Below are 13,758 nucleotides of genomic sequence, written 5' to 3'. Positions count from 1 at the left end.
CACCTCAGCGACTGGGCCCTCCAAAGGCCCGGCGGAACAACTCAATTTCACAGAATCCAGGGAGGGAACAGCCTTACTCAAGAGTATAACTGCCTGTTTGCTTCAGATAATCAGACAAGGCAGTTTCCTTTCTCACACTGAGGCGGATTCCGCGTGGGCCAAAAACAGCGGTGTGAAAACAGTGTGAAAACCGTGAAAACCCTTTTACGCTGTTTTAAACCCTTTTTGCACCGTTTTCACACCGTTTTCACACCACTGTTTTTGGCCCATGCGGAATCTGCCCGAGCCTCACATAGGACTGTTACCCTGTTTCTCCGAAAATAAGACATCCCCTGAAAATAAGACATAGAAGAAGAAGAAGAGTTTTGGATTTATATCCCCCCCCTTTCTCTCCTGCAGGAAACTCAAAGGGGCTGACAATCTCCTTGCCCTTCCCCCCTCACAACAAACACCATGTGAGGTAGGTGGGGCTGAGAGAGCTCCGAGAAGCTGTGACTAGCCCAAGGTCACCCAGCTGGCGTGTGTGGGAGTGCCCAGGCTAATCTGAATTCCCCAGATCAGCCTCCACAGCTCAGGCGGCAGAGCGGGGAATCAAACCCGGTTCCTCCAGATTAGATACACGAGCTCTGAACCTCCTACGCCACTGCTGCTCCTAGTAGTAGAGGTTTTGCTGAAGTTTTTTCCTACATAGAGGTTTTGCTGAAGTGCTAAATGTAAGGCCTCCCCCGAAAGTAAGACGTAGCAAAGTTTTTGTTTGGAAGCATGCCCGCCGAACAGAACACCAGAACCCCAGGATTCTTCTTCATGGAAAAATAAGACATCCCCTGAAAATAAGACCTAGCGCATCTTTGGGAGTAAAAATTAATATAAGACACTGTCTTATTTTCCAAGAAACACGGTAGGTGAGCTGAGATGATTTTGACAGGTTGCTCCTTCGCGTTCTCGTTTGCAGACCAGTATCGTGAGCATGGTGTACACGCAGTCGGAGATCTTGCAGAAAGAGGTTTACCTCTTCGAGCGCATCGATTCAACCAACCGGGAGAACATGAAACACTTGAAAGCCATCTGCTTCTTGCGGCCGACTAAGGTATTTCCCTGGCTTCAGTCAGAATTGGTTCCAAGTAGAGTTGCTGACCTCCAGGCAGGGGCGTAATGCCCATTGGGCAAGGTGGGCAGCTGCCCAGGGCACCAACTTGTGGGGGGCATCAAAATGCAGGGTTCGTTTTTGGGTATTTTTACTGGTTTTCCATTTTTGGCCTGCAGGGGGCACAGTTTTTAGGCTAGAGGCACCGAAATTTCAGGGTATCAATGGGTGATGGGGGCACCCCCTTTGGGAGTCCATAACTTTGGACTCCCTGAACCAAACCTCACCAAACTTGGGGGGTAGCATAAGGACAGTCTCCTGATGACACGCTGAAATTTTGGTGCTGATATGTCTAAAAATGCACCCCCTGCAGGCACCAATGTCCTGGTGCAAAAAAAAAATTTGGTCGTGGTGGAGTGGTCACCCGTGGGGGGGGGGGGCATCCAACTCAGGTTTTGCCTCGTTACGCCCCTGCAGATCTCCCTGAATTAAACCTGATCTCCCGGAAGTGGCTGTTTTGGAAGGTAGATTCTATGTCTTTGTGTCTTGTCGAAGACTTTCATGGCCGGACTCAACTGATTGTTGTGGGTTTTCCGGGCTGCGTGGCCGGGGTCTGGTGGATCTTGTTCCTAACGTTTCACCTGCATCTGTGGCTGGCATAGTCAGAGGTGTATCACAGAGAGAAGTCTGTTACACACTTCTCTCTGTGAGACACCTCTGAAGATGCCGGCCACAGATGCAGGCGAAACGTTAGGAACAAGATCTACCAGACCACGGCCACGCAGCCTGGAAAGCCCACGACAACTATGGCTTTATGTTCCACTGAGGTCTCACCCTCCATAGGCTCTACTCCTAAATCTCCGGGAATTTTCCAACCCGGAGCTAGCAGCGTTAGTACTGATGTGCTGTCACAAAGGACTTGCAGTTGTGGGCAGGGGGCGGGGTACGGCGGTTGTTTTTCGTTTGTTTTTTAGATTTTACATTTTTTCTGCCCAAACCATTTCAAGTTTGTAGGAAGATCTGTCTTGCCTGTTCACAGTTCCAGTCACCAGGTAGGTAACTTTCCAATTTGGCTGACTTTGGCATTGCAATATAGAAGTGCAAGCCTGCAAGATTTGCGGGAGGGAATCCCATCTTTTCCCCCTCCCCACTTTTCTGCTGGGTTCTCTCCTGTAATTGCCACCCCCGTCTGTAGAAAATCTGTTTTGGACAAGTGTGGCCCCGATCTGCAGATTTTGATATCCACAGATGGGGGCCACACTTCAGAATGAGACATATACCGTAGTTGATGGTGCTGATAACTGGCGAACGGCATTCCTGACTCTTTTGGTTTGGACAGGGGGTCAGTACGTGCTTTGGATTGAAAGTGCCTCTTGACCTTCTGTATTGATTTGGGATTTTTTTTTCTGATCTTGCCACGTTTTGGATTTGTTGTTTGTTTAGGAGAATGTGGATTACCTTATTCAAGAACTGCGCAGGCCGAAATACAGCATCTACTTCATTTGTAAGTATGCGTCATGCTTGTTTACATTGTCCTCTCTGGATTTTTTCTCCCTGCCCCTCAACTGTATTCACCTTGTTGCATTGTGCATGACAATCTACACTTGTTTATTTGTTAAGTATATTTATCTGCTGCTGTGAAGAAAGTGTATATATTCCTTTAAACTTACTTGGAGATCATTTATCTTGTATATTGGGTCTTTTATCAGGCAACCATTTGGTTTGGGCTAGGTCTTTTAGAATGCAACCATTTGGCCTCGCTAAAGCTGTAAACTGTGTTTGTGTTGAGTTTAAGTGGTGTTATTCTTTAGATAACAGAACTGGCTTTTACAAGGCCACATTCTAAACCGGACAGACTGGGCTTAATTGCCAAGAATGCTCAGGTAGGAGTCACCTCCTTCTTCATCTAGAACAGGGGTCCCCAAACTACGGCCCGGGGGCCAAATGTGGCCCCCTGAAGGCATTAATCCGGCCCGCCAGGCATGGCGGCGATGGCTCCATTCATGTGCAGTGGGGTCTCGAGGGAGAGGAGGAACCGGCCCCAACGGCCATTGATGTAGGGCTCGGGTCTGGTGGCGCGGGAGGGTTTCCCACTGGGTTGTTGTGGTTGCAGTCGCTTGTCTGCCTTCAGGCCCCCCACAACCCGAGAATGGGGCTACCCACCTCTGCCCCTGCCAACAAGGCCAGCTGAAAGCAAACAGGGCGATCCCCACCCCCCACCCTGCGGGACCGGCTGGTAGGCGGCGAACGGGTCTCCGTGGCTTTGACTGTTGGGTCTGCTGGAGGGAAAACAGAGCTCTGGATATACCCGCAGCCTTCGGGGTCTGCCAGATCGGCTCCCTTGGGCTCCTGGGCTCCTTTCTCCCCTATGCAACAAGGCAATGCCCACCGGTCTGCTCTTTTTCTGTGACTGGAGTTGCTGCTTTCTAAACATTGCTGATCACAGGCAGGAGACATATTTGTGGATGCTACCTCTATGTAAGAGTAGCCAACCTCTAGGGGAGGCCTGGAGATATCCCAGAATTACAGCTGACCTCCAGGTGACAGAGATCAATTCCTAGAGAAAATGACTACTTTGGACAGTGGGCTCCCCACCCCAAACCCTGCCTTTCTCAGATTGCACCCCCAAATCTCCATGAATTTTCTGACCCAGAGTTGGAAACCTTACATGTGGCAACGCCTGCTCCACCCTTCCCTCTCGGCTACTCCATGTGTTGCTCTCAGGCTTTCTGTTCCGCCTCACTCCCATTGGCATCAGCCAGGCTGGCGAATCGCTCGCTGGCTGCTAGGGAGGAAAGAACCCAGGAAGATACCTGATCCTGGGTTAGATGGAATGCTTCATTGGGAAAGTTCTGCCTTTTTTTTTTTACAGGGGAAGGTATTCCACAGCCTCCCCAACAATATTTGGAGCCCACCCTGTACTTGACATACTTTGGTCACTGTTCTAAACATAGACCATGACAGAAAGGCTGAAAGGTGAAATCAAACATTTTACAATCATTTGTGCATAGGAATTTGTTCATAGTTTTTTTTAGTCTGGCCCTCCAACAGTCTGAGGGACAGTGAACTGGCCCCCTGTTTAAAAAGTTTGGGGACCCCTGATCTAGAACAGTGATTCCCAGGACAAGACAAAGGAGCTTATAGTGGACTATAGAAGGAATAGCTCAGAAATTCAGCCCTTGACTATAAATGGAGATCAAGTAGAGCGGGTGGCCAGTTTTAAATTTCTGGGCGTTATGATTAAAGAGGACTTGACCTGGGGCGTACAGACTGTCGCGGTGGTTAAGAAAGCCCAGCAAAGACTGTACTATCTGAGACTTTTAAGGAAGCAACAACTGGATGGAGAACTTCTGGTGTCCTTTTACCGCTGCGCTATAGAGAGTGTCTTAACCTACTGCATCTGTGTATGGTTCTCCAGTTGCACAGTGGCAGATAGGAAGGCGCTCCAAAGGGTGATCACTACTGCACAGAGGATTATCGGCTGCCCTCTCCCCTCCTTGGAAGAACTCTATAATTCCCGAAGCCTCAAGAAAGCCCAAAATATTCTGAGAGACCCGTCTCATCCAGCACACTTTTTTTGAACTGTTACCATCCGGCAGACGATACAGGGCCCTCAAAACTAGGACAAAGAGGCTTAGAGACAGCTTCTACTCCAGAGCTGTGGCTATGCTAAACTCTGCGGCTTCGTATTGATGTGTTTGGGGCTGTGTAGGGATGGGTGGAGGAAGGGAAAGTGAGGATGATGTGTGAGTCTGAAATTGTGTGCATCGAGGAATGCTGCTGTAAATTTCGTTGTGCGTGCACAATGACAATAAAAATGCTTATGCTTATGCTTATGATGGCCACAGGAGAAACATTAATACATATATCTTTCTGTTTAATTGCTATTAAAATTAAAAAAAATTAATTTCCAGGGGGCGCTAAGTAATATTTTTTCTGGAAAGGGGGCAGTAGGCCAAATAAGTTTGGGAACCACTGATCTAGAAGATTCGACTCTATTCGATACCCAGTTGGTTAATTACTGGTCAAATTGTTTAGCCCAGTGGTTCTCAACCTTCCTAAAGCCGCGACCCTTTAATACAGTTCCTCATGTTGTGGTGACCCCCAACCCTACCATTTATCCATTTTACAGGTGGAGAACCCTGATGCAGAGAGTCTTAGGTGACCCCTGTGAACGGGTCGTTCGACCCCCAGAGGAGTCCCGACCCCCAGGTTGAGAACCACTGCTCTGGATGAGCCTATCCCTTAAAACCCCTGACACCACTTTAGATAGGGATGTTTTCCTAAAGGATTCTTCCGAAGACTTTCTTGTGCTTGTTCTTCTGCCTTGAGCCGAATAGCCTTGTATTGTATTGTCTTTATACTTGGAGCTGTCTAGAGTTGAGAGAGAACTGCTTATCATTTCTTTTTCTTTCCTTTTAATAATATTTTTAAATCTCAGCTGTCTGAGAGTACCTGGATAAGGAACACAGGTTTCGGTACATTACTAGTAAGGCACCTGGCTTTGGGTAACCTTTTCACAGCCGCTGTTCCCTTTGCGGTCTCAGGGCAGCTGTTACAAATCCCCCTTGACCACTGTGTAGCAACTTTGGTCTTCTTTGGCATTCTCCTGCCCAAATACCAACCAGGTTGGCCCTGCTTAACTTTCAAGATCTGATGACAGTAGGCTAGCATGGGCCATTCATGTCAGGGCAATGGATGAACAGATGGGGTATTGTGTTGTTTCCAGGCTGTATGTCCATGTTCTGGTAGCTTTAAAAAGGGCTTGGATGTCCATGTTTAGCTTTAAAAGGTCTATATGTCCATGTTCTGGTAGCTTTAAAAGGGGCTTGGTCAGATTTATGGAGGAGAAGTCAATTTATGGCTACCAATCTTGATCCTCTTTGATCTGAGGTTGCAAATGCCTTAACAGTCCAGGTGCTCAGGAGCAACAGCCGCAGCAGAAGGCCATTGCTTTCCCATCCTGCAGGTGTGCTCCCAAAGGCACCTGGTGGGCCACTGCGAGTAGCAGAGTGCTGGACTAGATGGACTCTGGTCTGATCCAGCTGGCTTGTTCTTATGTTCTTATGGTAGCATTTTCTCCTGACGTTTCGCCTGCATCTGTGGCTGGCATCTGTCAGAGCACTGTTAACTAAACCGTTGGTGAAACAAAAGTTTCTAGCTTCGCTACAAATGCTAAACGTATGCAATATGGATGTAAATAAATGTAAATAGGCACAACTGTAAAAAGATTTTGGAAGGGGTGTCAGAGCACTGTCAAACTGGTGTCTGACTAGCAAAATCTAGTTGACGGTTGTCACATGACTCAGCCTCATTCTGGGCTTAATTGAAGCTGCAATGTCGTTGGACGGAGAAATGTATATATGACTGAACTGTATTTGCCTCTGTGTGAATTCGGTCTCCGCACTGTGATAACAACATTGTGAACAATAAAAGTAGGACAGCTTCTGTGAAGCCGAGCTGCTGTGTGCGTCTGAGTTCCTACCGCGTTCCAGTGTGTTGTGCAACTCTGCTACTTGGGGATATTCCCCATCCTTCACAGCATCTTCAGAGGATCCTCTGAAGATGCCAGCCACAGATGCAGGTGAAACTTCAGGAGAAAATGCTACTGTAACATGACCATACAGCCCGGAAACCACACAACACCCCAGTGATTCCGGCTGTGAAAGCCTTGACAATATGATGAACAGTTGTGTTTGCTGTTGCCTGCCTCTGCATCACAACCCTGAATTTCCCTGGTGGTCTCCTATCCAAATGCCAATAAGGGCTGTCCCTGCTTAGCTTTCGAGATCTGATAAGACTAAACTAGCCTGGGGCACCCAGATGAGGGAATTTTAGGTTTACAGTATTCTTTTTAAGTTACTCGCGTTGAAATGGATATTTATTAAGTGTGTGTTTTTTAAATTGCTGGTTGCTTTGAGCTGGTTCCTGAAGAAGCAGAATAAAATAATTTTTGACCGAAGGACAGATTTTGGTGTACATATCTCAAAGTGAGTTCAGATTTGTAGGCTGAGAAGAAGGAGACACAAGCTTCTCTTATTTGGTTGATTATATATGATCATGCATCAAAACTCCGATCTGTGACCCAAATCAGACTCTAACGTTGAGGTTAAGAAGCCCTTATTAGTAGACACGACAGGATGGCTACCAATCTTGATCCTCCTTGATCTCAGATTGCAAATGCCTTAGCAGACCAGGTGCTCAGGAGCAGCAGCAGCAGCAGCAGCAGGCCCTTGCTTTCACCTCCTGCAGGTGAGCTCCCAAAGGCGCCTGGTGGGCCACTGCGAGTAGCAGAGTGCTGGACTAGATGGACTCTGGTCTGATCCAGCAGGCTAGTTCTTATGTTCCTATGTTCTTATGATGAGGGAAAAGCTGGTTCTGCCAGAACCGTGGAAACAGCCCCAATATATCAAACCCCGTTCCTCCTCCCCCCCTCCCTAGTCTGCAATATGATCCCATAGTTCAGAAAGCGCAAAGAGCAGGAATGGGAAGTAAACTCAAGGTCAGAGATGAAGATAACATTTCTAGCTGTGAGAGCCAAGAAGAAGAAAGAGGAGGAGGAGTAGTTTGGATTTATACCCCCCCTTTCTCTCCTGTAGAAGACTCAAAGGGGCTTACAATCTCCTTGTCCTTCTCCCCTCACAACAAACACCCTATGAGGTAGATGGGGCTGAGAGAGCTCTGAAGAACTGTGACTAGCCCCAGGTCACCCAGCTGGCATGTGTTGGAGTGCACAATCTAATCTGGTTCACCAGATAAGCCTCCACAGCTCAAGCGGCAGAGCGGGGAATCAAACCCGGTTCCTCCAGATTAGAATGCACCTGCTCTTCACCACTACGCCACTTCTTCTCCACAGGAAAATGAAAGTGTTCTGGTCAGTTCGGTGGATCTCCCTTCCCCATCAAGGCCCCTCTGATAGATGCCGGGCTCCAGCCTGACATCATGTTATTTAATATTATTAATGCTAGCTGAGTTGGCACCTTAAGGGTAATAAACCAGAATCAGCTTTTGTGAGGTCACTTTATCAGATGACTGAAACTTGCATCCGGTAGGCAGATGTGCTGCGTCTGTTAGATACGCTGAATGCTGCAAGAATTGCGTGGAGGGCACTAGAGGTTATGAAATACGGCCAGACTCAAGAGATATCCAGCCCAAAGACTGCTCAGTCCACTCAGAGTGGATGAGGACCATCTGCCGTGAATGGGATAATTACTCAGTTGGAAAAAAAGTTTAAGTTGGCCACGTTTAATATTATCTCTCTGCCTTTTTGGAAATAAATACATCTCCCCGATGGATGAACACTTCATTGATATGGCAAGAGAGCTCTGACTCACAAACGCTGATGCCGGGATAAGGATTTGTTAGTATTTCAGATGCTCCTAGACGTTAATGAATTTCTACAGAACAGAGAGCCAGCAAGGTGTAGTAGTTAAGAGCAGGTGGATTCTAATCTGGAGAACTGGGTTTGATTCCCCACTTCTGCACCTGAGTGGCAGAGGCTTATCTGGTGAACCAGATGTGTTTCCGCACTCCTACATTCCTGCTAGGTGACCTTGGGCTAGTCACAGTTCTCTCAGAACTCTCTCAGCCCCACCTGCCTCACAAGGTGTCTGTTGTGGGGAGAGGAAGGGAAAGGAGCTTGTCAGCCACCTTGAGTTTCCTTACAGGAGAGAAAGGTGGGATATAAATCCAAACTCCTCCTCCTCCTTCTCCTCCTCCTCCTCCTCCTCCTCCTTCTCCTCCTCCTCCTTCTCCTCCTCCTCCTTCTCCTCCTCTTCCTCCTCCTTCTCCTCCTCCTCCTCCTCCTCCTCCTTCTCCTCCTCCTCCTCCTCCTCCTCCTCCTCCTTCTCCTCCTCCTTCTCCTTCTCCTTCTCCTTCTCCTTCTCCTTCTCCTTCTTCTTCTTCATGATGAATATGGCAAGTGAGCTCTGACTCATAAACGTTGATGCTGGGATAAGGATTTGTCAGTCTTTTAGGTGCCCCTCTAAATGTTAATGAATTTCTACAGAAAGGATTGGCCTTGTCGGTGCAGTGTGAGTGAACCTAGACCGGCCTCTAGATGTCATGATTACTCCAGGGAAATGCATTTAGGGAGGAACACGCCATTTGTTTTCATGTTCCGCTTCCTGCTTCTCCGAGCTCTTCTGAAATGATAGTTCAGTGACTCAGGGATTCCCAAACACCTTTGTGGAGATGAGGGAGAAAAAGGGGTCTTATGCAGTGTGACATTGGACATGTTTGTCTGGCTAAAACATTTAGAAGTTGTGTAGTGAGTTATGGTTTGCAATGCCTGCCATAGCCATGTTTTTATATAACCATACAGTTGGAAGGGATCTCCAGGGTCATCTAGCCTATCCCCCTAGCAACACAGGAACTACAATTACAATATCTGAGATAAGTAGGAAGTGTTGTTTGTTTATTTATTTACCAAAGTTTCTCCTGGTTTTTATTTTTATTTTAAAAATCAAAGAAGCACATGCAACACAGTGACAAGACCAGTCCATGAAACTAGTGAAAACCAATTAAAATATTCAAAAACCGTCAGATCAAACGCTAAAAACAATTAATTGACAAATCCAGCCAAACATGCAAAAAAAAACCACAGTAGAAGAAGAAGAGTTTGGATTTATACCCTCCCCCCCTTCTTTCCTGCAAGGAGACTCAAAGGGGCTTACAATCTCCTTTCCCTCCCCCCCCCCACAAACACTCTGTGAGGTGGGTGGGGCTGAGAGAACTCTGAAGAACTGTGACTAGCCCAAGATCACCCAGCTATCATGTGCTGGTGTGCACAGGCTAATCTAGTTCCCCAGATAAGCCTCCACAGCTCAAGTGGCAGAGTAGGGAATCAAACTCGGTTATCCAGATTAGAGTGCACCTGCTCTTAACCACTACACCACTGTTGCTCCTAGGCAAAGGTAGTGGGTAAGAGCAGCAGACTCTATGCTTGAATCCATAGATTCACATACTTGGATCTGATTTCCTTGAATCTGAAGCAGTGTAATAATTGGTGGGCCAGAGATTCAACTGAGCCATCATTACACGGGCACAATTTTTTAGCCTTTTCTTGCTTGTTAAATCTGCCATGTAACAAGGCAGAAGGCATCACATTAAACCTGGCGAGCATTATGGCTCTCCTTTGAGCAGGGTTTATTAAGCAATACAGGTAGTTTGCCAAGTGGCCCTGTTCAAATGGGAGAGAAAAATACAGGGGGGAGCATGTTTTCTTGGCTGCGGTGATTAGGGTAGAGAACTCTCTATCCAATAGTTGACCTTTTAATTTTCTATAGCCTTCTGAATAGGACTGGCTAATGCGAGCGGCTTATTGGCCTTGGCTGTCTCACTCTGTTTCCAAATGCCAGCCCGCTCGGTCTGCTCCCAAAACTTGGTTTCTGCCCAAGCTGAGCAAGTTACAGATTCCAATACCAAACAAGGAGCAGCAGTGGTGTAGTGGTTAAGAGCAGGTGCACTCTAATCTGGAGAACCTGGTTTGATTCCCCGCTCTGCCTCTTGAGCTGTGGAGGCTTATCTGGGGAACCAGTTTAGCTTGTGCACTCCAACACATGCCAGCATGGTGACCTCGAGCTAGTCGCAGCTCAGCAGAGCTCCCCCAGCCCCACCCACCTCACAGGGTGCTTGTTGTGGGGTGTGGGGAGGGAAAGGAGATTGTAAACCCCTTTGAGTCTCCTTACAGAAGAGAAAAGGGGAGGGGGTATAAATCCAAACTACTACTCCTCCTCCTCCCACTCCCTCTCCCTCCTCTTCTTCCTCTTCTAAAAATGACTGAATTACCAGTTCTTGGCAGTGCTGTGTGATCTCCTTGACACTGTTTGGGGCCTCACTATGTCTTGGTGTGAGTCCATTTGCTCCACTGTGTTATACAAATATCTCAACACTGTGTTATACAAATATCTGCCAGTTAAAACTTACTGTTTAATCAGCTGTCTAAATGAAATTATATACAACTAAATTATATACAATAAATCAATTTCACATGAATAATTGTATTATCAATTACTGAGTCATATAGTAGAACATAGGTGTCAAACTCGCGGCCCTCCAGATGCTATGGACTACAGTTCCCATCATCCCCTGCCAGCACGCAGGGGATGATGGGAACTGTAGTCCATAAAATCTGGAGCGCTTCGAGTTTGACACCTGTGTAGTATCATATAACATATAATCAGTGGTGGGATCCAAAAATTTTAGTAACAGGTTCCCATGGTGGCGGGATTCAAACTGTGGCGTAGCGCCAATGGGGCTGGGCGGGGCACGACAGGGGCGTGGCCGAGCATTCCGGGGGTGGGGCATTCCTGGGCGGGGCTGTGGCAAGGCCGGTCCTTGGGCGGGAAATGAATGCACGCAGGTGCAGGCTGCCACACACGCCGGTGCACCTCCTGCTAGACTGCTTCAAGTTCTGCACGCTACTGCTGAGAGGAGGGGCGTAACTCAGGCAAAAATCACGTGGCAAAACCACCCATTAGTAACCCCCTCTCGGCACACACAAATACTTAGTAGCCTACTCTCGGGAACCTGTGAGAACCTGCTGGATCCCACCTCTGCATATAATGAAATATTTCCATTCAAGTCTCCACTGTGTTGCACAGCATTTGAACAGTTTGTTTGTTTGTTTTTCTGGTGTCACCGAAGCCCTAGAAAACAAATGCTCTCTTTTTTGTCTGAAAGGTTCCCGATTATGTCTTTCATCCTGTCGCTGCTTCGTGAACGTGGTTCCCGTTTGCCTGCCCACTGGCTACCTCTGTGCTGTCTCGTTTCAGATTTCAGCAACGTGATCAGCAAGAGCGACATCAAGTGTCTGGCTGAGGCGGACGAGCAGGAAGTGGTCGCCGAGGTCCAGGTGCGTGACTCTGAAGAGCAACGTGCCCAGAAGGGCCCTGGCCTCATTTCTGGAGCCGTCTCTTGCCCGTGCCGCATAGCACACTCCCTTCGAAACTGCGGGCAGGGGCTTCAAAAGGTGTGCCCGGTTTGGCACGGCTGCCTGCAAGCAAAAGGTTTTTTTTAAAGGGTCAAGAATCTCCCTGTGTGAGTGTAAAATATCCCTTTGTTTTGTGGGCCTTGTGAATGTTTCAAGAGAGGATCGCTGGGAAATGCCTTAGGCTGCGACAGGCTCTTGTCTTGAACTGGCGAACCCCGCTCGGCTTCAAAGACGGCCTGCAGTGATTCTGTATAAAAAGTCCTCGGCTTCCTCGGTGTTTTACCTCAAGCAATGTCGCCACACAGGGTTGGGGGTGGGCGGGGGGTTTGGCAAAGAACGAGAAGCGTTTTGTAACAGGCCTGGTGCATCAGCTCGTGTTTCGGTTGCCTTTGTTTTGCACAAAATGCTGCAGGGCATGGGACGGACGGGCAGAACGAAACGATCCGTCAAGGCGGTCTTAGAATCATAGTATCATGGTGTTGTGAGAGACCCCAAAGGCCATCAAGTCCAACCCCCTGCAATGCAGGAACACCTAATCAAATCACTCCTTTGAGCAGCAGTGGCGTAGCGGTTGAGAGCAGGTGTACTCTAATCTGGAGGAACCGGGTTTGATTCCCTGCTCTGCCGCCTGAGCTGTGGGGGCTTGTCTGAGGAACTAGATTAGCTTGTGCACTCCACACACGCCAGCTGGGTGACCTTGGGCTAGTCACAGTTCTTTGGAGCTCTCTCAACCCCACTCACCTCACAGGGTGTTTGTTGTGAGGGGGGGAAGGGAAAGGAATTTGTAAGCCCCTTTGATAGTCCCTTGAATTTGTAAGCCTCTCTCACAGGAGAGAAAGGGGGGATATGAATCCAAACAACAACAACTCCTCCTCCTCCTCCTCCTCCTCCTCCTCTTCCTCTTCCTCTTCTTCCTCTTCCTCTTCTTCCTCTTCCTCTTCTTCCTCTTCTTCTTCTTCTTCTTCTTCTTCTTCTTCTTCTTCTTCTTCTTGTGGCATAGGAGGTTAAGAGCTCGTGTATCTAATCTGGAGGAACTGGGTTTGATTCCCTGCTCTGCCGCCTGAGCTGTGGGGGCTTATCTGATGAACCAGATTAGCTTGTGCACTCCATACATGCCAGCTGGGTGACCTTGGGCTAGTCACAGTTCTTTGGAGCTCTCTCAGCCCCACCCACCTGAGCGGGGGGCATGGTGGGGGCGTTCTGGGGCAGTGCGGGAGCGTGGCAAGGGCGCACACTCACCTCGGGCGTAGTTCCCCCTTTCTTCACCCCTGGGATTGTGTCCTTGCTCTCCAGTAGGCCACTGGTGAGCACAAGAGTGGACCTGCTGGGCCTCTCTAGACAAAGCATAATACTTTGTCAACAATGACTGTGCTGTGGAATGGCTCGAGATGTCTCATTCTGCCTGAGGTAGAAGAAACGGTAACCCCTGAGGCGGCCTGCTCCGTCTGCCTCTTGACAAGGCCTATATTCTCTCGATTAAGACCTCCCCAATCTTTTATTGAGGTTGGCACGTTGTGTTTAAAACGTCAACCCCCTGCACAGTGCGTGTGTGTGTGAGAGAGAGCATTGCCGCAGCTTCAAACCCTGACTTGGTTTTGTTTGACAGGAATTCTACGGAGATTTCATTGCTGTGAATCCGCACGTGTTTTCCCTCAACATCTTGGGCTCCTTCCAGGTACAGGGAGGGTGTGTGTGTGTGGATGTAACTCTTTCCTCAGCTCCTGTTTCCTTAGACGTATAA

The 13,758-nt window shown here is 48.3% G+C and overlaps 1 protein-coding gene across 1 annotated transcript; it reads left to right on the top strand.

The window, feature by feature from the left end:
- Positions 1–956: 956 nt before the first annotated feature.
- LOC125425406 (vacuolar protein sorting-associated protein 45-like) lies at positions 957–13,752 on the top strand (the record flags this gene model as incomplete). The annotated part of the gene is made up of 4 exons (XM_048483014.1): positions 957–1,087; positions 2,528–2,588; positions 11,860–11,939; positions 13,624–13,752. Coding segments are annotated over exons 1-4 (390 nt in total), but the record flags the coding sequence as incomplete, so codon positions are not given.
- Between the last annotated feature and the right edge of the window lie 6 nt (positions 13,753–13,758).

The sequence above is a fragment of the Sphaerodactylus townsendi genome, unplaced genomic scaffold (assembly GCF_021028975.2).
Source record: "Sphaerodactylus townsendi isolate TG3544 unplaced genomic scaffold, MPM_Stown_v2.3 scaffold_403, whole genome shotgun sequence".
Taxonomy (NCBI): Eukaryota; Metazoa; Chordata; class Lepidosauria; order Squamata; family Sphaerodactylidae; genus Sphaerodactylus; species Sphaerodactylus townsendi.
Note: the sequence above shows the minus strand (reverse complement) of the source record. Positions and strands in the feature narration are given on the sequence as shown.